The 26,662-nt window shown below is 48.6% G+C and overlaps 1 protein-coding gene across 3 annotated transcripts in view; it reads right to left on the reverse strand.

The window, feature by feature from the left end:
• Positions 1-26,662, reverse strand: part of DCAF8 (DDB1 and CUL4 associated factor 8) — a 285,829-nt gene that overhangs the window by 135,090 nt on the left and 124,077 nt on the right. For all 3 annotated transcript variants that reach the window (XM_069217992.1, XM_069217990.1, XM_069217991.1), the window contains one exon: positions 11,770-11,827. In XM_069217992.1, the coding sequence (XP_069074093.1) occupies positions 11,770-11,827 (58 nt within the window). The remainder of the gene's footprint in view (positions 1-11,769; positions 11,828-26,662) is intronic.

Below are 26,662 nucleotides of genomic sequence, written 5' to 3' on the forward strand. Positions count from 1 at the left end.
GGGTTTTCAGCTCAGCCGTCCTCTTCTTCGGTAAGTTGCAGGAATCTAAAATCTTAGGTTCAGGGGAGCCCCTAAATACAAGATTTAGGGGTGTGTTTAGGTAAGGGAGGGCAGTAGCCAATGGCTACTAGCCCTGAGGGTGGCTACACCCTCTTTCTGCCTCCTCCCAAGGGGAGGGGGTCACATTCCTATCCCTATTGGGGGGATCCTCCATCTGCAAGATGGAGGATTCCTAAAAGTCAGAGTCACTTCAGCTCAGGTTGCCTTAGGGGCTGACTGGCCAGTGACGACTCCTTGTTTTTCTCATTATCTCCTCTGGCTTTGCCGCCAAAAGTGGGGCCGTGGCCGGAGGGGGCGGGCAACTCCACTAGCTGGAATGCCCTGTGGCGCTGGAACAAAGGGGGTGAGCCTTTGAGGCTCACCGCCAGGTGTTACAGCTCCTGCAAGGGGGAGGTGATAGCATCCCCACCCAGTGCAGGCTTTGTTACTAGCCACAGAGGGACAAAGGCACTCTCCCCATGTGGCCAGCAACATGTCTCGAGTGTGGCAGGCTGCTAAAACCAGTCAGCCTACACACGTAGTTGGTTAAGGGGTACCAGTTACAAAGGACTTACCTGGATGCCAGGGTGTGCCAAGTGTGTAAAACAAAAGTACAGGTTAGGGAAAGAACACTGGTGCTGGGGCCTGGTTAGCAGGCCTCAGCACACTTTCAAATCAAAACATAGCATCAGCAAAGGCAAAAAGTCAGGGGGTAACCATGCCAAGGAGGCATTTCCTTACAAAATATGTTTTACTTCTACCTCAGAATCCATTCCCCCTATAAGATCCTCTTAAAATGCTCTATTTCAGGATGTATGTGATTGTCCTTGATTATATGAGGAAGATGGTTCCCCTGTCGCTGGTTCATAGTGTGGTTTACAAAAAGTACCATGAGAGGAAGGGAGTTGAAGTGCTCCCATAGATTTAGCCACCTCATTGTTGTTTTTTTCATTTTTTTCCAAGGCCTGATCTACTTGTGGCACGAAAAGGTGTTCCTTTTTAAATGGAACATGTAATAATGTCTGCTGTACTTCTTGCTTGAACCTAGAGAATATCATTATTATAAAGAAGCTGCCTATTGTTAACAATTTATTGTTCCTTCTTGCTCCATTTTGTCCCAGTGGGCGATGTCGTATCTAGCTAGAAGTCCTTGTGTATTGGCAATTTGCCAATGATTTGCTGTTTTACTAGCAATACGCTTACCAGGTGCATAGTTAAGTTTACTTTCTTTGTCAGGAGATGGTGCATCCTGAAAGGCTTGTGAATTTGCTCTTTTCCTAGCATTAGATACCAGAGTCTGCTGGTGTTTAACCCTTGATGTATGTGGAATATGAGGGAGAAGCTTTGTATATTTTCTCCACTCTTGGGGTAAGAATGCAAGCCTTAGCTGAAGCATGGGGCATTTCTTCTGCAGGTTGCAGCATTCCCTTCAGCATAGGGAGATAAGATGTACATTTTTTGAGAAGCTGTTAGTGTCTGTAAGGAAATGCCTCCTTGCCATGGTTACCCCCTGACTTTTTGCCTTTGCTGATGCCAAGTTAAGATTTGAAAGTGTGCTGAGGCCTGCTAACCAGGCCCCAGCACCAGTGTTCTATCCCTAACCTGTACCTTTGTTTCCACAATTGGCACACCCTGGCATCCAGGTAAGTCCCTTGTAACTGGTACCGCCTGGTACCAAGGGCCCTGAAGCCAGGGAAGGTCTCTAAGGGCTGCAGCATGTCTTATGCCACCCTAGAGACCCCTTACTCAGCACAGACACACTGCTTGCCAGCTTGTGTGTGCTGGTGGGGAGAAAATGACTAAGTCGACATGGCACTCCCCTCAGGGTGCCATGCCAACCTCACACTGCCTATAGGTATAGATAAGTCACCCCTCAAGCAGGCCTTACAGCCCTAAGGCAGGGTGCACTATACCATAGGTGAGGGCATAAGTGCATGAGCACTATGCCCCTACAGTGTCCAAGCAAAACCTTAGACATTGTAAGTGCAGGGTAGCCATAAGAGTATATGGTCTGGCAGTCTGTCATGCACGAACTCCACAGCACCATAATGGCTACACTGAAAACTGGGAAGTTTGGTATCAACCTTCTCAGCACAATAAATGCACACTGATGCCAGTGTACATTTTATTGTGAAATACACCCCAGAGGGCATCTTCGAGATGCCCCCTGAAACCATACCCGACTTCCAGTGTGGGCTGACTAGTTTTAGCAGCCTGCCACACACCAGACATGTTGCTGGCCACATGGGGAGAGTGCGTTTGTCACACTGTGGTTAGTAACAAAGCCTGTACTGGGTGGAGGTGCCTCTCACCTCCCCCTGCAGGAACTGTAACACCTGGCGGTGAGCCTCAAAGGCTCACCCCCTTTGTTACAGCACCCCAGGGCACTCCAGCTAGTGGAGTTGCCCGCCCCCTCCGGCCACGGCCCCACTTTTGGCGGCAAGGCCGGAGGAGATAATGAGAAAAACAAGGAGGAGTCACTGGCCAGTCAGGACAGCCCCTAAGGTGTCCTGAGCTGAGGTGACTGACCTTTAGAAATCCTCCATCTTGCAGATGGAGGATTCCCCCAATAGGATTAGGGATGTGCCCCCCTCCCCTCAGGGAGGAGGCACATAGAGGGTGTAGCCACCCTCAGGGCTAGTAGCCATTGGCTACTAACCCCCCAGACCTAAACACACCCCTAAATCGAGTATTTAGGGGCTCCCGGAACCTAGGTAACTAGATTCCTGCAACCTAAGACGAAGAAGGACTGCTGAGCTGAAAAACCTGCAGAGAAGACGGAGACACCAACTGCTTTGGCCCCAGCTCTACCGGCCTGTCTCCCCACTTCAAAAGAACTGCTACAGCGACACGTTCCACAGGGTCCAGCGACCTCTGAAGCCTCAGAGGACTACCCTGCATCTAAAAGGACCAAGAACTCCAGAGGACAGCGGCTCTGCTCCAAGGAAGAAGCATCTTTGCAACAAAGAAGCAACTTTGAAAGAACACACGTTTCCCGCCGGAAGCGTGAGACTTTGCACTCTACACCCGACGCCCCCGGCTCGACTTGTGGAGAAGCAACACTACAGGGAGGACTCCCCGGCAACTGTGAGCCCGTGAGTAGCCAGAGTTGACCCCCCCTGAGCCCCCACAACGACGCCTGCAGAGGGAATCCAGAGGCTCCCCCTGACCGCGACTGCCTGCTTCTAAGAACCCGACGCCTGGTAAGGACACTGCACCCGCAGCCCCCAGGACCTGAAGGATTCGACCTCCAGTGCAGGAGCGACCCCCAGGTGGCCCTCTCCCTTGCCCAGGTGGTGGCTACCCCGAGGAGCCCCCCCCTTGCCTGCCTGCATCGCTGAAGAGACCCCTAGGTCTCCCATGGAACTACATTGCAAACCCGACGCCTGTTTGCACACTGCACCCGGCCGCCCCCGTGCCACTGAGGGTGTACTTTTTGTGCTGACTTGTGTCCCCCCCGGTGCCCTACAAAACCCCCCTGGTCTGCCCTCCGAAGACGTGGGTACTTACCTGCTGGCAGACTGGAACCGGGGCACGCCCTTCTCCATTGAAGCCTATGCGTTTTGGGCACCACTTTGACCTCTGCACCTGACCGGCCCTGAGCTGCTGGTGTGGTAACTTTGGGGTTGCCCTGAACCCCCAACGATGGGATACCTTGGACCCAACTTTGAACCCTGTAGGTGGTTTACTTACCTGAAAAACTAACAAACACTTACCTTCCCCAGGAACTGTTGAAAATTGCACAGTGTCCAGTTTTAAAACAGCTTATTGCCATTTGTGTGAAAACTGTACATGCTATTTTGCGAATTCAAAGTTCCTAAAGTTCCTAAGTGAAATACCTTTCATTTTAAGTATTGTTTGTAAATCTTGAACCTGTGGTTCTTAAAATAAACTAAGAAAATATATTTTTCTATATAAAAACCTATTGGCCTGGAATTGTCTTTGAGCGTGTGTTCCTCATTTATTGCCTGTGTGCGTACAACAAATGCTTAACACTACCCTCTGATAAGCCTACTGCTCGACCACACTACCACAAAATAGAGCATTAGAATTATCTCTTTTTGCCAACATCTTACCTCTAAGGGGAACCCTTGGACTTTGTGCATGCTATTTCTTACTTTGAAATAGTGCATACAGAGCCAGCTTCCTACAGTGTCTCAAAAAGAAAGTAATCTTCTATAGGATCTATGTAGAGGGGTACCAGATAATATGTAGCAGCCCTCCCTTCTAACTCTTGAAAATATGTAATGTCTTCAGAGGGTGAAGGCCCAACTGGGTAGAGTTCTACATCAGGACTGATATATGTGTCCACATCATACTGTTACTATGGATCTATGCCCTCCTGGATATGTGATGCATCAACACTAATCTCATGGATATCTTGCCCTGAGTGAGGAGACCCTTGTGGAGATATTTCTAACAGGTCTTCTATAGAGTGATATGGAGATTGGGATTGTGGTGGTGGAGGGGTAATGAGTGGAGGCGATGCAGGTAAAGGTGGATGAATTTCCTGCAGCTCCATGTCCACTCTTTTTTGTCGTGGTGGAGGTTCATTTGTGTCCAAAGTCTTCTCAAAGGTGAGCTGTCTTTTAGGAGGAGTTTTTACCAATACCCTTCCAGTATGAGGCTAGATGTGCAGTTGGGACTGCTTTCCTTTGAGTTGTTGCTTAACCTTCTGAAGAATCGGCTCCAGGACTTTTTTCGAGTTCTAAGTAGATTTCAAATAGAGTTTTTTCAGTACCGAACAGATTTTAACTTTCGATGCCGAAGATGGTGCCAAAGCGGGCAGTCTTTTCGGTGTAGAAGCGGTGGACACATAGTGTGATGTGGAAGATTACGGTACCGAAACCACAGACACTCTGCTTGAAATGGAAGCTTTGGTTTTAGATGTGTGTTTCGGTGCAGAGCCTGAGTGCAGAGAATCCATTTTTTGATGCCTGCCATGGCCAGAAAGCAGTGGTTGCTCAACAGCTTTTGTGTGTGAACTTAGTCTTTTGGGTGGAGCAGAGGTATGTTTACTCACTGCGTGTTGATCCTGAGGGACCACATTAATTTCTAGAGTCATTTCGGCCTTCGAATCAGTCTTAGACCAAAAATGCTTCCTCTTCAGCAGCTGATGCCTCTTGGATCTCCTGTTCCGTATCCAAAATGACGCCCTGCATGCCAAAAATATCAGGCGTTTCCTTTAAATTCTGTCTCTGCATTTCATGTCGCTGAGCTGTTTGGTCTCAGAGTTTTCTTTGACCTGAACGATTGGCAGCCCCCACAGTCTTCCTCCCACTGTTCTGGCGATAGGCAAAGGTTACAGACCTGATGGCGATCGATCAGAGGGAATTTGGAGTGACATTTTGGATAGAAACAGAATAGCGTCTGTTCCATCAGTTCTTCACTCCCGATTAGGTCGAATGGATAAAATGACCCACCCCCAAGGGCATGGCTCCAAGGGCCTTGATCGAAAATGTTACTTATACAGTGTTTTCGATCCCAGAACGCAATGTTAAAAAGGATAATGCAATAAAAAAAATACCAACGGGTTTGGAGATGTTTCCTGAACCAAAGGTGCCTAAGATGCTCACAGACCGAACCAGTCAGTGGAAGAAAACTATCCGAAGATGGAGTAAAGGATCATGCGCATTGCAAGCAAGAGGAGGAGTCACTACGTCCCGTGACTCGAAAGACTTCTGAACAAAAACAAGTTGTAACCGTCCAGACCCAACACTAGATGGTAGAAGTATGCAGAGCGTATGTATCTACAGCTGCACATGCCATCAAACATCAGTTCGCAGAGCGAAGAGGATTGGTGGGTCAGTAAGGAATCCGCAGCTAGATATTGTCTCTACTAGAAGAGGCGCTGTAGAAGGCAAGTAACTTGTTCATCTGAAAGAGACTTTTAGCTGCAGATTACTTACGTATGAAAAGACATCCAAGCAATACCAACCTTGAAGATCGGTGTGCGAACCAAGTTCATACCAGAAAGCCCTGCAGGACCGAAAGGGCAAAGTACCCATAGCTACAGACCTGAATGTCCAGGCAGTAGTGTCTGGTAAATGTGTGCAGAGATGCTCACGTTGCCACCTGACATGTCAAGGATTGGAACTCCATGTGCTTATACAGTGAACGCAGCATTTACTCAGGTAGAATAAGTAAGCAAACCCTCAGGGGGTTGCTTTTTGGTCAGTGTGTAGTAGATCTTAATGCAGGGTACGACCCATCTAGAGATGGTCTGCTTCTGCACTGCCCGACCTTTCTTGGCACCCACATAACTGACAAAGAGTTGATCATCCACCCGGAACTCTTTTGTACGATCAAGGTAGAATGCCAATGTTGTATTTGGGTCCAGGCGGTGGAGTCTCTCCTCTTCCTTAGAAGGTTCTGGGGGAGAGGGAAGGGAGTGTAAAATGTAGGCAAGGTGAAGGATTGGCCTACATTAAAGGGGGTAACAACTTTTGGCAGCAAAGAGGCTCTAGTGCGAAGCACCACTTTGTCAGGATAGATGGAAACGTTAATAGCAGACAAATATCCTTTAAGAGTCCCCATAGGAGAGCCCTATTGAATAAAGGAAAGCATGAACAAAAGGACCTCAGCGAGAGGGGTAGAAATGGGTTAACAGGCTTGTCTGTGCACCATGCCACACATTTTTTTTTAATGACAGGCGTATACAGTTTTGGTGTGGGGACACCTGGCTACCAAGATTACGTGTACAGACTTCAGGAGGAAGCTCACAAACTTCCAACTATTGCACCCAATCTCCACACAAGAAGGCGGTGAGTTAAGAGGTTTGGGTGTAGAACCCTCTACTGCTGCTTGCGACAGAAGATTCTTCGTAAGGGGCAGTCTGATTGGAGGATCAAAGGATATACTCAACAGCTCGGGATACCAGACCATCCGTGCCAAGTCCTGAGCCACAGGGATACCTTGTCCTGGTCGTTATTGATCTTCTTGAGAACTCTGGGCAGGCTGTGCCCATTGGAATTTCAGATATCACTGCAGAGCCCGCATATGCCATCTGGCTTGCACCACCAGCAGGATGCAGGAGCCCAGGAGGCCCAGCAGCCTCAGAGGCAATCTCACCGAAATCCACGACAGAGGCTGAAACATCAGTATCATCGCCTAAATATCCTGGACTCGTCAATCGGGATGATGGGCCCAAAACTGCACTGTGTCCAGAACAGCTCCAATTAAAGAGAGCATCTGAGAGGAGTCAGGTGTGACTTTTTCACATTTATAGCGAACCCCAGCGAATGCAGGTGGTCCGCCGTAGTCTGGAGGTGGGAGACAGCCTGGGCGAGCCCGCCTTCAAAGGCCAGTCATTGAGATAGGGAAAGACAAACCCCTGATCTCAGATGAGCTGCAACCACCATCCCCTTAGTGAACAGCTGAGGAGCACTGGTAAAGGCAAAGGGAAGCACAATGAACTGAAAGTGCTTGTGGCCTACCGTGAACTGCAGGTAACGTTTGTGGGCAGACAGGAGCGGGGATATGAAATTAAGCGTCCCACAAGTACAACGCTACCATCCAGTCTCCTGGGTCCAGGCCACATGGAACCTGAGCCAACATGAGCATCTTGAACTTATTACTGAGGAAGAGATTGACGGGCCGAAAGTCTAGGATAGGAAGGACACCTTTGTCCTTTTTGGGGACAGTAAAGTAGAAGAAACAACAACCCAAACCTACTTCTGGCACGGGAACCCTCACTATAGCTCCCTTGGCCAAGAGAGCTGTAACTTCCTCGCAGAGAAGGGATAAATGATCGTACATCCAATGGTAGGATGGTAGCATGGATGGAGGGGTAGTCGCGAAGGTGAGTGGGTAGCCCCTCTGAACTATCTGCAAAACCAACCCATCTGACATGATGGATTGCCAGTGGAGCAGGTGATGGCAAATCCTGCCTCCAAATGGCCCATGGTTCGAGAGTCTCAGCCTAGGAAGGTTTAAAGGCTGCTGCGGGGGTGTCAGCTGTCCAGACCGCTGGCCACCTGATCTACGACATCAGTGGATAATGCACCCTGGCCACACAGAGGCTGGGCACCATGCACATTTAAGTGGCTGGGTCGGAACGGACGCTGTTGGAGGCCCCTTCTGTAGCCACGAAAGGTAGACTGAGGGGACGTGGAACAGCCATGAGGTCCATAGACCTGGCCGTAGCCAGAAAATCCTTAAAGCGCTCCTGCAACAAGTCTGCCTTGTCTCCGAAGAGACAGTGCCATCATAGGGCATGCCCATCAAGGAAGCTTAGACATCCCCAGAAAAGTCAGATGTCCTCAGCCAGGGCCACTGTCAATGAAACCACTCTGACTAGCTAGTCGGTTGTGTCAAGTCCTAAGCAGATTGTGAACTTTGGCAACAGCCCGAGAGAGTATGCCCAGGCCTCCTCCGGGACCAGTGGCAGCACATCCGCAAACCATACCCCACAGCGTGGAGGAAGAAAACATCTTCTTCCCAAGGGAGTCCAATCTTTTGGATTCCCTATCCGGAGGGGGCGGAAGGGAACATGCCCTGGGAGGCAGAAGCTTGGATCACCAAGCTCTCAGGGGCAGTGTGTTGCATTGAGATACTTAGGTCCCCAAGTGCAGGCAATGGTGGTGGGCAAACTTTCTGTCCACAGGAGCCACTGTGCTGGTATTGGACCAGATACCCAGTAGGATATCAAGGAGGGCCTCATTAAACAGGAGCAAGGGTTCTGAGGTGGAAGCTCTCAGTTGCAGCACCTTTGTCAAGAGACTGGCCTTGATGGCCACCAATGGTATCTGAAGTTCTAGGACCTCAGCTGCTCTTCTCACCACCTAGCATAAGATGCTCTCTCTTCGTAACCAGGGTAGGGGGGACAAGCATGCCAGTATCTGGAGAACTATTCAGTCCACTGACCTCACCCAAGGCTTCACGCCAGTCCGGTCCTTCATGGGGCTGGTATACTATAGGGTCTAGCGACCCCTCCCATTCATCCCAGCGGCCTAACCTATAGTAAAACAGCTCAGCAGCTGATCTAGGAAGCATGACTTCTGCCAGCGTCGGAGTTGGCATTGTGCGACACCCATCCAGCTCCGTGTCGGAGTCCAGAATTCCAATGGGGATGGTGCTGCCCATGGGTGTAGGTGGCACCAGGAGCGTCTGCATCAGAGGCATCAACGTCTGGAGCGGCATCAGGGAAGGGCGGGGTGGTACGCCCGACACCAGTCCAGATCCAAGACTGGATCCCTGAGTGCTGCTCTGCGCCGAGGCTGATGCTGCTGGTGTAGGACACGAAGGGGGCCCTTCCACCTCCATTGGGCGCAAAGATGCTCCAGCAGAGTCAGGCTGCCCAAAAATGAGGCGCATGGCCTCGTAAATCTCTTGGAGTTTATCAGAGGTCACTCCGGCTCCCGGAGACTCGAAGAGGAGAAGAGTCAGCCCAGGCGCATGTTCCGCACGTTGGACGACAGACGAGAAGTCAAACAAGGCAATGACATCTTGGACTACCCTATCACCCCGAGGAGTTGGAGTGAGAAGACAATGATGGAGAACTGAATGACCGATTCAGAGACCTTCCTCTAGACCGATATCTCGATTTGTGCAAAGTCGAGCTTAGTGGTGCCCTCACCTTCTAGAATAGCTCCTTCAAAGCCTTTGGATGCATGGCCCGACACTCTGAGCACGACTTTGGGTCGAGGTGCACACCACAGGCACCAAAGACACACAATCTAAGTACGATCAGTCACAGACATTGCCCGATGACAGGATCCACAGGGCCTGAAGCCCGTCTCTCTGTAGGACATCCTCAACACACCAGGAGTAAACCATTTGAAAAAAACTCAACAAGAAGCCGAAAAAAGTCAGTTAAAAATTGACTGAGAGTAGCTCAATTCAGATCAGCGCCTGCTGGGGTAGAAAGAAAAAAAAGCTGATGTTAGCTCTCCCTAATTTTCCCGCCGGACTTGCCGCCAAAAGTGGGGCTTTGTCCGGGGGGACGGGCAACTCCACTAGCTGGGGTCCCCTGGGGCACTATAATAAGAGGCCTGAGCCTTTGAGGCTCACCGCAAGGTGTTACAGTTCCTGCAAGGGGTGGGGTTGGGGGGGGGAGGGGGGGGGGGGGGCCGGGGGGTGAATCACCTCCATCCGGTGTAGGCTTTGTTCCTGCCCACCAAGAGCACAAAGACTCTCATACCATGTGGCCAGAAGTTCGTCTAAGAGGCAGGCTGGCACAGACCAGTCAATACTGCCCTAAAGGATTGGGTAAAATACAGGGGACATCTGTAAGATGTCCTCTGGGTGCACTGTTCAATAAATCCAACACTGGCATCAGTGTGGTTTACTGTGCTGAGAGGTTTGACACCAAACTTCCCAGTATTCAGAGAAGCCATTATGGAACTGTGGAGTACTCTCAGACCCTATACTCAATATGGCTACACTGCACTTACAATGTCTAAGAATGGACTTGGACACTGCAGGGGCATATTGCTCATGCAGCTATGACCTCACCTGTGGTATAGTGCACCATGCCTTAGGGCACTAAGGCCTGCTAGAGGGGTGACTTACCCATGTCACAGGCAGTAGTTTGGTTTGTGGGCATGGCACCCTGAGAGTGGTGCCATGTCGACTTCATCATTTTCTCCTCACCAGCACACACAAGCTGTAAAGGCAGTGTTATGTGCTTGGTGAGGGGTCCCCCAGGGTGGCATAATACATGCTGCAGCCCTTGGGGACCTTCTCTGCCCTCAGGGCCCTTGGTACCATGGGTACCAATTAAAAGGGACTTATCTAGGTGCCAGGGGGGTGCCAATTGTGTAAACAAAGGTACAGATTTTGGAAAAGAACACTGGTGCTGGAGCCCAGTTAGCAGGGTCTCAGCACACTCTCAATCAAAGTTGGTATCAATATCAGGCAATAGATAGATATATGGGGTGGGGTGGGGTGGGGGTAACCAAGCCAACAAGGGCACCTTCCTGCAGCCACTGATTAAAACTTCAAAAATGACCTCTAGGTAAGAACTGTACAAACAAAATTCTAGGAGGACTTCTAATTCCCACAGATAGTATCTTCAGGGGATACTTGGGTAATAGCTCAAGGGGCACCATAGGAAAAGCTTAGAGAAAGGGTTCAAAGGGTCTCCTAGTTTCCAAGACATCAGGGCAACTTAGGTCTAAAGTCAGAAAGGGCATCTCAAGCTGAATGGGCAGGGTGCAGGAGAATTATTTGGATGTAAAGTACAACAAATTTAAAGAAAATGAAGAAAAGAAACTCCATCAATGGAAGAAGTCACCCTCAAGCCTAAAATGGGTACTCCGAAGAAACATAGATCTCCCTAAAGAGAGAAAACGGGCTTCCCATTCAAAAATGCTTTGTACTAGAAAGGGGAAGGGCAAAAAAAAAATAGGAGTTCAGTGGAATAATGGCCTGAACTTGCCTGAAGCATGAACAAAGGTACTCGAACATACCAACAAAGAGAAACAAATTGGCTACATTTATGTTGCTAAATCACTGCCCTTCTTTGTAGCACTGTATTTAAATCCCTGAAGCCATCAACCGAAACTGTGCATACAAAAATAATTTGGTACGTAAACTTTCTCACCCATACTCAAAATGTGGAAAAGAATTCTATAAACATGCCACCAGAACACGGAAGAGACATAACCTTAGAAGACAAAGCTGTCAGAAAACCATACCTAGCTTAAAAGGATTAAACATTAACAGCTGAGTATTTCACGACATCTTAAACTGAATGAATTGGAAATTGACAGCTGGCAATGGTCTTACCTGCTCCATCATGGCTATACACAAGACAGGTTACGTTGGCTTTTGAATCACTGTTCACCTGGACCAAAGAAACAAACTGCTTTTAAGAGTCATGGGTATGGTGAGCAAGGCAACAAATCAACAGTTAAGCAGATAAACAGTGTTTAAGCATGCAAATTATGCCTTACCAAGATAAGGCCTTTAAACTCAGAAGTCAATCTTTTATCTAAAAAAAGTTGTTCACTAGTGGCAGTTAAAAAATATTTTGACGTATACAATATAGACTATAAGGGTGCCTGAAAATAATCTTCTGCATTAACAGTGCCCATCTCTAACAGCCCCACTTTACACAATACTGTAACCTCTTTCAGCACCAGATTCTATGTTCAACCACTGGATGTGGGAAATAGCGTGAGAAAATAACATGAGGGAGTTGTCTTTCAAACAGATTTAACATACAGTATTTCCATAACACCACTATTTTGCCAATGCAAATTCCACTGGGTATTACCTTGAAAGACCAGCTTGACCAAAAAAATAGGACTGATCACAATTTGTAACAAATTCAGGATTTCAAATTGAGGGCAAGATTTGAGTGTTACTGTGGCACTAATGAAACTGTGTGCATCAAAAACTAAGAAACCTGACACTCTAGGAAAATAAATCTGCAGATCATCAATGAAAGGTTTAATTAAACAAGTACTGGAAAAGTGTTGCGAATAATGTCTTGGCGAGTACTAGGAAGACTTGCATCTATAATGAAATACTGAAACAGATGCTGCTCTTTGTATTGTAGCTTTTTTCCACCCAACATCAACAGGAATGGGAAACGTACAAAAAAAAATAGGTTACTATACATTTATGAATCTGTTCGTGGCAGGTAGTGCTGTAGATTCACATGCTTAGCATAATCCTGCCATTTAGTGTTGGGCTCGGATCTGTGCAAGTTGCTTTTCTTCAAGAAAGTCGTTCGAGTCACTAGGTAGTGACTCCTCCTCCTGCTGGTAATGTGCATGGTCATCGACTTTCTGCAAGGCGGGCGAGGATAGAATGTGAAGTGGAGTGTAGTATAGTCAGCTGTCCAAGCAAAAAAGTTTTGATAACTCATAAAAGTAACTGAAACAAACCCAAGTGTCTGGGGAGGAAGATGGATGCACGTGAACCTACAGCACTACAAGCCACAAACAGATGTTTCCTGGGTAAGTAACATTTTCCGTTTGAGGCATGTGTGCCTGAAGATACACTGCTTAACATAGACTGTAAAGCAGTCCTCCGTAAGAGGTGGCTAACTTGTTGGTGTTACAGTTGTTTGAAATAATGTACATTTATGTGCTTGGCCCACACTGGCTTGTTGACTGGCCAGCCCATCCACACAAACGTTTGAAGGAAGTTTTTGGTGTAGACCAGGTATCTGCTTTACATTTGTCAGCTATAGGTATATTACCTAGAAAAGCCATTGAAGCTCCATTTTTAAGAGTGGAGTACGCACTAGGAGGGACAGGCAGAGTTATATTAGCCATGTTTGGATGCACTTGACAATCTAAAGTGCAATACCGGACTTAGAAATAGCCCTTCCTTGGTGTGGTTTTGAAACAGCAACAAAGAGTTGTTGTGTTTTCCTAAATATTTAGGTTCTATCAATATAATTCATAAGGGCTAGTTTAATATCAAAATGGAGGGCCCATTAATCTTGTAAATACAATATTGAGATCCCAAATGGGAGCTGGTGGCACCCTAGGAGAAATGACAATTAAGTCTTTCCATGAAGGCCGTGATGACTGGAATCCTAACTAGTGAAGTGTGTTGTCTTTTGTAGATATGTCACTACTGCCACTAGGTGCAGGCTTATAAATGTGAAAGCTAATCCGGAAGTATGTAAATGAAATAAATAGACAATTCTTGAACCGTGGCTGCTATAGCATCAACGTGTTTGGAATGACAACAGTGAACACACTTTTTCCATTTAGCAGTGTAAAAGGAACAAGCAGTGGACCTAAATGCTTCTTTAGGAATGCCCATACAAGGCTATGGAAGAATCAAGTAATCAAACAAACGTTTCCGGATTCAGTCTCATGCCTGGGAAGTTCAAAGGTAAGGAATCTGCAGCTAGAAGTCTCTGTCAGATACAACAGACCAATGGGTGGAAAGGAATGAATGAAGACCCCTAAATCAAAAGGTTTTGGCTAATGTCAGCTCTATAAAAATAAATATCAAGAAACCCCGCACTCCGACTAGTTTGAATGCCTTGAACATAGTATGTTTTCACTTGTTGAAAGACCTACACATTGATATTAATGTCTTTACTGCCATAAAAGCTCTATCAAGGTATTTAAACAAGGGAAAAAGTATTAAAAAAACAAAAGCTTATCATTTGAAGTAACACAAATTGGTTAAAAAAACACTACGAAGAGCTGACTTTCAGCTACTCTTGAAGAGAAAAGGTCTAAAAGCACACAAAGACAAGGTATTTCTGAAGAACATATATCCAAATTCAGAGGGGATCATTTCAATACAGCACGACATCTATTGTACAATTGATAGGCAAGACGGAGGTTCCCTTTTCAAAAGCACTTCCAGTCTGCAGGATCCATGTAAAATGCTCACCTGCAAGCAAGAAGAAAGATGGTGCAAGACTTAAGCTCTCGATTACCCAACTCAAAAGAAAATAAAAATCTGTATTTCACTTATACAAACCTCATGACCAAGGTCAAAGCTGCCTTTTACAGAACAAACGTCAAAGAAACCGCCAACAGGCACAAAACCTTATTCAAAGCCTTAATGTATTGCATCAAACTACTTCCAGAGAGATCCACAAACGCCACACAAAGGAAAATGTAGCCCATCAAATCAATTCTTCATTAAAAACATAACAAACCAAACACCACAACAACATGAAATACATTTCCACCATTCCATGCATACAAACACAATACAACCAAATAAACTGCACTTACCACACATACCCTTCTAAGACCTAACAAATATACCTTTCTCTCTACTAATGAATGAAATAAACTAACATCCACTGTCATGAGATAAAATTGATAGGTAATTTGGGTATACGGAGTTCTTAATACAGCCTGTCCTACTGTGGCTTGGTGTGTTGCTAACACATCTACACAGTAGTGCTTAGTAAATGTATGGGGTGTAGACCAAGTGGCTGCCTTACAAATCTCTCTCATTGGTATATTACCTAGAAAAGCCATTGGGGCACCTTTCTTTCTAGTGGAGTGTACCCTTTGTGTAATGGGTAATTCTGTTTTAGCTTTGAAGTAACAGGTCTGAATACATTTGACTATCCATCTGTGTAAGGAAATGCCTCCTTGGCATGGTTACCCCCTGACTTTTTGCCTTTGCTGATGCTATGTTTTGATTTGAAAGTGTGCTGAGGCCTGCTAACCAGGCCCCAGCACCAGTGTTCTTTCCCTAACCTGTACTTTTGTTTTCACAATTGGCACACCCTGGCATCCAGGTAAGTCCCTTGTAACTGGTACCCCTGGGTACCAAGGGCCCTGATGCCAGGGAAGGTCTCTAAGGGCTGCAGCATATCTTATGCCACCCTGGGGACCCCTCACTCAGCACAGACACACTGCTTGACAGCTTGTGTGTGCTGGTGAGGACAAAACAAGTAAGTCGACATGGCACCCCCCTCAGGGTGCCATGCCAACCTCACACTGCCTATGCAGTATAGATAAGTCACCCCTCTAGCAGGCCTTACAGCCCTAAGGCAGGGTGCACTATACCATAGGTGAGGGCACCAGTGCATGAGCACTATGCCCCTACAGTGTCTAAGCCAAACCTTAGACATTGTAAGTGCAGGGTAGCCATAAGAGTATATGGTCTGGGAGTCTGTCAAACACGGACTCCTCAGCACCATAATGGCTACACTGAAAACTGGGAAGTTTGGTATCAAACTTCTCAGCACAATAAATGCACACTGATGCCAGTGTACATTTTAATGTAACATACACCCCAGATGGCACCTTAGAGGTGCCCCCTGAAACCTTAACCAACTACCCGTGTAGGGTGACTGGTTTTAGCAGCCTGCCACACTCGAGACATGTTGTTGGCCACATGGCGAGAGTGCCTTTGTCACTCTGTGGCTAGTAACAAAGCCTGCACTGGGTGGAGATGCTTATCACCTCCCCCTTGCAAGAGCTGTAACACCTGGCGGTGAGCCTCAAAGGCTCACCCCCTTTGTTACAGCACCACAGGGCATTCCAGCTAGTGGAGTTGCCCGCCCCCTCCGGCCACGGCCCCACTTTTGGCGGCAAGGCCGGAGGAGATAATGAGAAAAACAAGGAGGAGTCACTGACCAGTCAGGACAGCCCCTAAGGCAACCTGAGCTGAAGTGACTCTGACTTTTAGGAATCCTCCATCTTGCAGATGGAGGATCCCCCCAATAGGGATAGGAATGTGACCTCCTCCCCTTGGGAGGAGGCACAAAGAGGGTGTAGCCACCCTCAGGGCTAGTAGCCATTGGCTACTGCCCTCCCTGACCTAAACACATCCCTAAATTCTGTATTTAGGGGCTCCCCTGAACCTAGGAACTCAGATTCCTGCAACCTAAGAAGAAGAGGACTGCTAAGCTGAAAAACCCTGCAGAGAAGACGGAGACACCAACTGCTTTGGCCCCAGCTCTACCAGCCTGTCTCCCCTTCTAAAAGACACTGCTCCAGCGACGCTTTACCCAGGACCAGCGACCACTGAATCCTCAGAGGACTGCCCTGCTCTAGAAGGACCAAGAAACTCCTGAGGACAGCGGCTCTGTTCACCAAGACAGCAACTTTGTTTCCAAAGGAGCAACTTTAAAACAACTGCGTTTCCCGCCAGAAGGGTGAGACTTGCTACTCTGCACCCGACGCCCCCGGCTCGACTTGTTGAGAACACACACTTCAGGGAGGACTCCCCGGCGACTACGAGACCGTGAGTAGCCAGAGTTGCCCCCCCCCCCCCCCCCGAGCCCCCACAGCGACTCCTGCAGAGGGAATCCCGAGGCTCCCCCCTGACCGCGACTGTCTGACTCCCAGATCCCGACGCCTGGAAAAGACTCTGCACCCGCAGCCCCCAGGACCTGAAAGATCGGAACTCCAGTGCAGGAGTGACCCCCAGGAGGCCCTCTCCCTTGCCCAGGTGGTGGCTACCCAGAGGAGCCCCCCCCCCCGCATCGCTGAAGAGACCCCTTGGTCTCCCATTGAAACCTATTGAAAACCCGATGCGTGTTTGCACACTGCACCCGGCCGCCCCCGTGCTGCTGAGGGTGTACTTTCTTTGCTGACTTGTGTCACCCCCCGGTGCCCTACAAAACCCCCTTGGTCTGCCCTCCGAAGACGCGGGTACTTACCTGCTGGCAGACTGGAACCGGGGCACCCCCTTCTCCACTGAAGCCTATGCGTTTTGGGCACCACTTTGAACTCTGCACCTGACCAGCCCTGAGCTGCTGGTGTGGTAACTTTGGGGTTGCTCTGAACCCCCAACGGTGGGCTACCTTGGACCCAAACTTGAACCCCATAGGTGGTTTAATTACCTGCAAGAACTAACAAACTCTTACTCCCCCTAGGAACTGTGAAAATTGCACTGTGTCTAGTTTTAAAATAGGTATATGCGATTTATTTGAAAAGAATATATGCTATTGTGATTATTCAAAGTTCCTAAAGTACCTACCTGCAATACCTTTCATTTAAAGTATTACATGTAAAATTTGAACCTGTGGTTCTTAAAATAAACTAAGAAAATATATTTTTCTATACAAAAACCTATTGGCCTGGAATTGTCTCCGAGTGTGTGTTCCTCATTTATTGCCTGTGTGTGTACAACAAATGCTTAACACTACGCCTTTGATAAGCCTACTGCTCGACCACACTACCACAAAATAGAGCATTAGTATTATCTCTTTTTAACACTATCTTACCTCTAAGGGGAACCCTTGGACTCTGTGCATACTATTCCTTACTTTGAAATAGTGCATACAGAGCCAACTTCCTACATTGGTGGATCAGCGGTGGGGTACAAGACTTTGCATTTGCTGGACTACTCAGCCAATACCTGATCACACGACAAATTCCCAAAAATTTCATTAGAAACTGATTTTTGCAATTTGAACTATTTTTCTAAATTCTTAAAATTCCTGCTAGGGCCTTGGGTTATTCCCTGTTTAGCATTTCTTTTAGAGTTTAAAAGTTTTGTGAAAGTTTGAATGAGATTCTAGACCTAGTTTTAGATTCTTAAAAAGTATTCCAACGTTTAGAAAAATAATGTCTAGTGCAGAAGAGAATGTGCTGGAACTCGACCTCACCCCTTACCTCCATCTTAAGATGAGGGAGCTAAGGTCTCTCTGCAAAATAAAGAAAATCACAGTTGGCTTAAGACCCTCCAAACAACAGCTCCAGGAGCTTTTGGCAGAGTTTGAAAAAGCCAACCCGTCTGAGGATGACACCCCAGAGGATGAAGCTAGTGACTTGGAGGAGACTTCCCCACCTCCAGTCCTACATAGGGAGAACAGGGCCCCTCAAGCCCTGTCTCCAAATATAATAGTCAGAGATGCTGCTTCCCTCACAGGAGGGGCCAGCACCTCTGAAATCACTGAGGATAGCCTCAGTGAAGAGGACCTCCTGCTAGCCAGGATGACCAAAAGATTGGCTTTAGAGAGACAGCTCCTAGCCATAGAAAGAGAAAGACAAGAGATGGGCCTAGGTCCCATCAATGGAGTCAACCACTTCTACTAACCCAACATGTCTCAGAAAGTCAAGGAGTTTTGTGTCTCCTGTACCACCTGTCAAGCCAGTGGTAAGACAGGTGGACATCCAAAGGCCCCCCTCATTCCACTTCCAGTGGTGGGGGTCCCCTTTGAAAGAGTGGGTGTGGACATAGTGGGTCCACTTGAACCTCCCACAGCCTCAGGAAATATGTACATACTAGTAGTAGTGGATCATGCTACTAGGTATCCTGAAGCTATTCCCCTTAGGTCGACTACTGCCCCAGCAGTAGCCAAGGCCCTCATTGGTATTTTTACCAGAGTGGGTTTTCCTAAGGAGGTGGCATCTGACAGAGGAACCAACTTCATGCCAGCATACCTGAAACACATGTGGAATGAGTGTGGAGTGACTTATAAATTCACTACACCCTACCATCCACAAACTAATGGCCTTTGTAAAGTAATGGCTCCCTCTTGCAGTTACCCCCCACTTTTTGCCTGATACTGATGCAGACTTGACTGAGAAGTGTGCTGGGACCGTGCTAACCAGGCCTCAGCACCAGTGTTCTTTCACCTAAAATGTACCGTTGTCTCCACAATTGGAACAACCCTGGCACCCAGGTAAGTCCCTTGTAACTGTTACCCCTGGTACCAAGGGCCCTGATGCCAGGGAAGGTCTCTAAGGGCTGCAGCATGTCTTATGCCACCCTAGGGACCCCTCACTCAGCACAGACACACTGCTTGCCAGTTTGTGTGTGCTGGTGGGGAGAAAATGACAAAGTCGACATGGCACTCCCCTCAGGGTGCCATGCCAACCTCACACTGCGTATGGCATAGGTAAGTCACCCCTCTAACAGGCCTTACAGCCCTAAGGCAGGGTGCACTATACCACAGGTGAGGGCATAGGTGCATGAGCACTATGCCCCTACAGTGTCTAAGCTAAATCTTAGACATTGTAAGTGCAGGGTAGCCATAAGAGTATATGGGCTGGGAGTCTGTCAAAAACGAACTCCACAGCTCTATAATGGCTACACTGAATACTGGGAAGTTTGGTATCAAACTTCTCAGAATAATAAACCCACACTGATGCCAGTGTTGGATTTATTAAAAAATGCACACAGAGGGCATCTTAGAGATGCCCCCTGTATTTTACCCAATTGTTCAGTGCAGGACTGACTGGTCTGTGCCAGCCTGCTGCTGAGAGAAGAGTTTCTGACCCCATGCGGTGAGAGACTTTATGCTCTCTGAGGACAGAAACAAAGCCTGCTCTGGGTGGAGGTGCTTCACACCTCCCCCTGCAGGAACTGTAACACCTAGTGGTGAGCTTCAAAGGCTCAGTCTTCGTGTTACAATGCCCCAGGGCACTCCAGCTAGTGGAGATGCCCGCCCCCTGGACACAGCCCCCACTTTTGGCGGCAAGTCCAGGGGAGATAATGAGAAAAACAAGGGAGTCACTGATCAGTCAGGACAGCCCCTAAGGTGCCCTGAGCTGAGGTGACTGACTTTTAGAAATCCTCCATCTTGCAGATGGAGGATTCCCCCAATAGGGATAGGAATGCGCCCCCCTCCCCTCAGGGAGGAGGCACAAAGAGGGTGTAGCCACCCTCAAGGACAGTAGCCATTGGCTACTGCCCTCCCAGACCTAAACACACCCCTAAATTCAGAATTTAGGGGCACCCCAGAACCTAGGAAACTAGATTCCAGCAACCTAAGAAGAAGAGGACTGCTAAGCTGAAAAACCCTGCAGAGAAGACGGAGACACCAACTGCTTGGGCCCCAGCTCTACCGGCCTGTCTCCCCACTTCTAAAAGACACTGCTCCAGCAACGCTTTCCCCAGGACCAGCGACCTCCGAATCCTCAGAAGGCTGCCCTGCTCTAGAAGGACCAAGAAACTCCAGAGGACAGCGGCTCTGTTCACCCAAGACTGTATCTTTGTTTCCAAAGAAGCAACTTCAAGACAACTGCGTTTCCCGCCGGAACCGTGAGACTTGCAACTCCGCACCCAACGCCCCCGGCTCGACTTGTGGAGAACAAACACTTCAGGGAGGACTCCCCGGCGACTACGAGACTGCGAGTAGCCAGAGTTGCCCCCCCCTGACCCCCCACAGTGACGCCTGCAGAGGGAATCCCGAGGCTCCCCCTGACCGCGACTGCCTGACTCCCAGATCCCGACGCCTGGAAAAGACTCTGCACCCGCAGCCCCCAGGACCTGAAAGATCGGAACTCCAGTGCAGGAGTGACCCCCAGGAGGCCCTCTCCCTTGCCCAGGTGGTGGCTACCCCGAGGAGCCCCCCCCCCCCCTTGCCTGCCTGCATCGCTGAAGAGACCCCTTGGTCTCCCATTGATTTCCATTGGAAACCCGACGTGTGTTTGCACACTGCACCCGGCCGCCCCCGTGCTGCTGAGGGTGTACTTTCTGTGCTAACTTGTGTCTCCCCCCGGTGCCCTACAAAACCCCCCTGGTCTGCCCTCCGAAGACGCGGGTACTTACCTGCTGGCAGACTGGAACCGGGGCACCCCCTTCTCCATTGAAGCCTATGTGTTTTGGGCACCACTTTGATCTCTGCACCTGACCGGCCCTGAGCTGCTGGTGTGGTAACTTTGGGGTTGCTCTGAACCCCCAACGGTGGGCTACCTTGGACCCAAACTTGAACCCCGTAGGTGGTTTACTTACCTGCAAGAACTAACAATTACTTACCTCCCCTAGGAACTGTGAAAATTGCACTGTCTAGTTTTAAAATAGCTATATGTGTTTTATTTGAAAAGTATATATGCTATTGTGATTATTCAAAGTTCCTAAAGTACTTACCTGCAATACCTTTCATGCAAAGTATTACATGTAGAATTTGAACCTGTGGTTCTTAAATAAACTAAGAAAATATATTTTTCTATACAAAAACCTACTGGCCTGGAATTGTCTCTGAGTGTGTGTTCCTCATTTATTGCCTGTGTGTATGTACAACAAATGCTTAACACTACTCCTTTGATAAGCCTACTGCTCGACCACACTACCACAAAATAGAGCATTGGTATGAGCTCTTTTTGCCACTATCTTACCTCTAAGGGGAACCCTTGGGCTCTGTGCATACTATTCCTTACTTTGAAATAGTGCATACAGAGCCAACTTCCTACAGCCTTGTTGAGAGATTCAACAAGACATTAAAAGGCATGATCATGTGGCTCCCTGAAAAACTCAAAAGGAGATGGGATGCCCTCTTGCCATGTCTGTTTTTCGCTTACAGAGAGGTGCCTCAGAAGGGAGTAGGGTTCTCACCCTTTGAACTTCTGTTTGGCCACCCTGTAAGGGGACCACTAGCTCTTGTGAAAGAAGGCTGGGAGAGACCTCTTCATGAGCCTAAACAAGACATAGTGGACTATGTACTTGGCCTACGCTCAAGGATGGCAGAGTACATGGAAAAGGCAAGTAAAAACCTTGAGGCCAGCCAACAGCTCCAGATGTTTGGGTATGCCCAAAAGGCTGCAATGGTTGAATTTCAACCAGGGCAGAAAGTCTGGGTTTTGGAGCTTGTGGCTCCCAGGGCACTTCAGGACAAATGGAGTGCCCCTTACCCAGTGCTAGAGAAGAAGAGTCAGGTCACCTACCTGGTGGACCTAGGCACTAGCAGGAGCCCCAAGAGGGTGATCCATGTGAACCGCCTTAAGCTCTTCCATGATAGGGCTGATGTGAATCTGTTGATGGTAACAGATGAGGACCAGGAAGCTGAGAGTGAACCTCTCCCTGATCTCCTCTCATCAAACCCTAAAGATGGTTCAGTAGATGGAGTGATCTATTCAGACACCCTCTCTAGCCAACAGCAATCTGATTGTAGGAAAGTCCTGCAACAGTTTGCAGAGCTCTTTTCCCTAACCCCTGGTCAGACACACCTGTGTGCCCATGATGTGGACACAGGAGACAGCATGCCTGTCAAAAACAAAATATTCAGACAGTCTGACCAAGTTAAGGAAAGCATAAAGGTGGAAGTCCACAAGGTGCTGGAATTGGGAGTCATTGAGCACTCTGACAGCCCCTGGGCTAGCCCAGTGGTCTTAGTCCCCAAACCTCACACCAAAGATGGAAAGAGAGAGATGAGATTTTGTGTGGACTACAGAGGACTTAATTCTGTCACCAAGACAGATGCCCATCCCATTCCAAGGGCTGAAGAACTAATTGACAAATTAGGTGCTGCCAAATTCTTAAGTACCTTTGACTTAACAGCAGGGTACTGGCAAATCAAAATGGCACCTGGAGCAAAAGAAAAGACAGCATTCTCCACACCTGATGGGCATTATCAGTTTACTGTTATGCCCTTTGGTTTAAAGAATGCCCCTGCCACCTTCCAAAGGTTGGTGAATCAAGTCCTTGCTGGCTTGGAGTCCTTTAGTGCAGCTTATCTTGACAATATTGCTGTCTTTAGCTCCAACTGGCAGGATCACCTGGTCCACCTGAAGAAGGATTTGAAGGCTCTGCAATCAGCAGGCCTCTCTATCAAAGCATCCAAATGCCAGATAGGGCAGGGAACTGTGGTTTACTTGGGACACCTTGTAGGTGGAGGCCAAGTTCAGCCACTCCAGCCTAAGATCCAGACTATTCTGGACTGGGCAGCTCCAAAAACCCAGACTCAAGTCGGGGCATTCCTTGGCTTGACTGGGTATTACAGGAGGTTTATGAAGGGATATGGATCCATAGTGACAGCTCTCACAGAACTCACCTCCAAGAAAATGCCCAAGAAGGTAAACTGGACTGTAGAATGCCAACAGGCCTTTGACACCCTGAAACAAGCAATGTGCACAGCACCAGTTCTAAAAGCTCCAGATTACTCCAAGCAGTTCATTGTGCAGACAGATGCCTCTGAACATGGGATAGGGGCAGTTTTGTCCCAAACAAATGAAGATGGACTTGACCAGCCTGTTGCTTTCATTAGCAGGAGGTTACTCCCCAGGGAGCAGCGTTGGAGTGCCATTGAGAGGGAGGCCTTTGCTGTGGTTTGGTCCCTGAAGAAGCTGAGACCATACCTCTTTGGTACTCACTTCCTAGTTCAAACTGACCACAGACCTCTCAGATGGCTGATGCAAATGAAAGGTGAAAATCCAAAGCTGTTGAGGTGGTCCGTCTCCCTACAGGAAATGGACTTTATAGTGGAACACAGACCTGGGACTGCCCATGCCAATGCAGATGGCCTTTCAAGGTTCTTCCACTTACAAAATGAAGACTCTCTTGGGAAAGGTTAGTCTCATCGTCTTTATTTTTTGGGGGGGGGGGGTTGTGTAAGGAAATGCCTCCTTGGCATGGTTACCCCCTGACTTTTTGCCTTTGCTGATGCTATGTTTTGATTTGAAAGTGTGCTGAGGCCTGCTAACCAGGCCCCAGCACCAGTGTTCTTTCCCTAACCTGTACTTTTGTTTTCACAATTGGCACACCCTGGCATCCAGGTAAGTCCCTTGTAACTGGTACCCCTGGTACCAAGGGCCCTGATGGCAGGGAAGGTCTCTAGGGGCTGCAGCATATCTTATGCCACCCTGGGGACCCCTCACTCAGGACAGACACACTGCTTGACAGCTTGTGTGTGCTGGTGAGGACAAAACGAGTAAGTCAACATGGCACCCCTCTCAGGGTGCCATGCCAACCTCACACTGCCTATGCAGTATAGATAAGTCACCCCTCTAGCAGGCCTTACAGCCCTAAGGCAGGGTGCACTATACCATAGGTGAGGGCACCAGTGCATGAGCACTATGCCCCTACAGTGTCTAAGCAAAACCTTAGACATTGTAAGTGCAGGGTAGCCATAAGAGTATATGGTCTGGGAGTCTGTTTTACACGAACTCCACAGCACCATAATGGCTACACTGAAAACTGGGAAGTTTGGTATAAAACTTCTCAGCACAATAAATGCACACTGATGCCAGTGTACATTTTATTGTAACATACACCCCAGAGGGCACCTTAGAGGTGCCCCCTGAAACCTTAACCAACTACCCGTGTAGGCTGACTGGTTTTAGCAGCCTGCCACACTCGAGATATGTTGCTGGCCATATGGGGAGAGTGCCTTTGTCACTCTGTGGCTAGTAGCAAAGCCTGCACTGGGTGGAGATGCTTATCACCTCCCCCTTGCAGGAGCTGTAACACCTGGCGGTGAGCCTCAAAGGCTCACCCCCTTTGTTACAGCACCACAGGGCATTCCAGCTAGTGGAGTTGCCCGCCCCCTCCGGCCACGGCCCCACTTTTGGCGGCAAGGCCGGAGGAGATAATGAGAAAAACAAGGAGGAGTCACTGACCAGTCAGGACAGCCCCTAAGGCAACCTGAGCTCAAGTGACTGACTTTTAGGAATCCTCCATCTTGCAGATGGAGGATCCCCCCAATAGGGATAGGAATGTGAGCCCCTCCCCTTGGGAGGAGGCACAAAGGGGGTGTAGCCACCCTCAGGGCTAGTAGCCATTGGCTCCTGCCCTCCCTGACCTAAACACACCCCTAAATTCTGTATTTAGGGGCTCCCCTGAACCTAGGAACTCAGATTCCTGCAACCTAAGAAGAAGAGGACTGCTAAGCTGAAAAACCCTGCAGAGAAGACGGAGACACCAACTGCTTTGGCCCCAGCTCTACCGGCCTGTCTCCCCACTTCTAAAAGACACTGCTACAGCGACGCTTTCCCCAGGACCAGCGACCTCTGAATCCTCAGAGGACTGCCCTGCTCTAGAAGGACCAAGAAACTCCCGAGGACAGCGGCTCTGTTCACCCAAGACTGCAACTTTATTTCCAAAGGAGCAACTTTAAAACGACTGCGTTTCCCACCAGAAGCGTGAGACTTGCTACTCTGCACCCGACAGCCCCGGCTCGACTTGTGGAGAACACACACTTCAGGGAGGACTCCCCGGCGACTACGAGACCGTGAGTAGCCAGAGTTGCCCCCTCCGAGCCCCACAGCGACGCCTGCAGAGGGAATCCCGAGGCTCCCCCTGACCGCGACTGCCTGACTCCCAGATCCCGAAGCCTGGAAAAGACTCTGCACCCGCAGCCCCCAGGACCTGAAAGATCGGAACTCCAGTGCAGGAGTGACCCCCAGGAGGCCCTCTCCCTTGCCCAGGTGGTGGCTACCCAGAGGAGCCCCCCCCCTTGCCTGCCTCGCTGAAGAGACCCCTTGGTCTCCCATTGAAACCTATTGAAAACCCGACGTGTGTTTGCACACTGCACCCGGCCGCCCCATGCTGCTGAGGGTGTACTTTCTGTGCTGACTTGTGTCCCCCCCGGTGCCCTACAAAACCCCCCTGGTCTGCCCTCTGAAGACGCGGGTACTTACCTGCTGGCAGACTGGAACCGGGGCACCCTCTTCTCCATTGAAGCCTATGCGTTTTGGGCACCACTTTGAACTCTGCACCTGACCGGCCCTGAGCTGCTGGTGTGGTAACTTTGGGGTTGCTCTGAACCCCCAACGGTGGGCTACCTTGGACCCAAACTTGAACCCCGTAGGTGGTTTACTTACCTGCAAGAACTAACAAACTCTTACTCCCCCTAGGAACTGTGAAAATTGCACTGTGTCTAGTTTTAAAATAGCTATATGTGATTTATTTGAAAAGTATATATGCTATTGTGATTATTCAAAGTTCCTAAAGTACCTACCTGCAATACCTTTCATTTAAAGTATTACATGTAAAATTTGAACCTGTGGTTCTTAAAATAAACTAAGAAATGAAAATGTCACTTACCCAGTGTACATCTGTTCGTGGCATCAGTCGCTGAAGATTCACATGTTGTGCATAGCCCGCCATCTGGTGTTGGGTCGGAGTGTTACAAGTTGTTTTTCTTCGAAGAAGTCTTTCGAGTCACGGGACCGAGGGACTCCTCCTCCTTGTCTCCATTGCGCATGGGCGTCGACTCCATCTTCGATTGTTTTCCCCGCAGAGGGTGAGGTAGGAGTTGTGTTGTAGTAATAGTGCCCATGCAATGGAGTGAATAAGTATGTACCTATTTAAGGTTTAAATAATATATTTACAAATGTACAAAGCTTAAGCTAACTTCCGAACGGCTACAGGCTCCCGGGGAGGCGGGTGGGCACATGTGAATCTTCAGCGACTGATGCCACGAACAGATGTACACTGGGTAAGTGACATTTTCAGTTCGATGGCATCTGTTGCTGTAGATACACATGTTGTGCATAGACTAGTAAGCAGTTATCTCCCCAAAAGCGGTGGCTCAGCCTGTAGGAGTGGAAGTATTTTGAAATAA

This window comes from Pleurodeles waltl, chromosome 12, assembly GCF_031143425.1.
Source record: "Pleurodeles waltl isolate 20211129_DDA chromosome 12, aPleWal1.hap1.20221129, whole genome shotgun sequence".
Classification (NCBI taxonomy): domain Eukaryota; kingdom Metazoa; phylum Chordata; class Amphibia; order Caudata; family Salamandridae; genus Pleurodeles; species Pleurodeles waltl.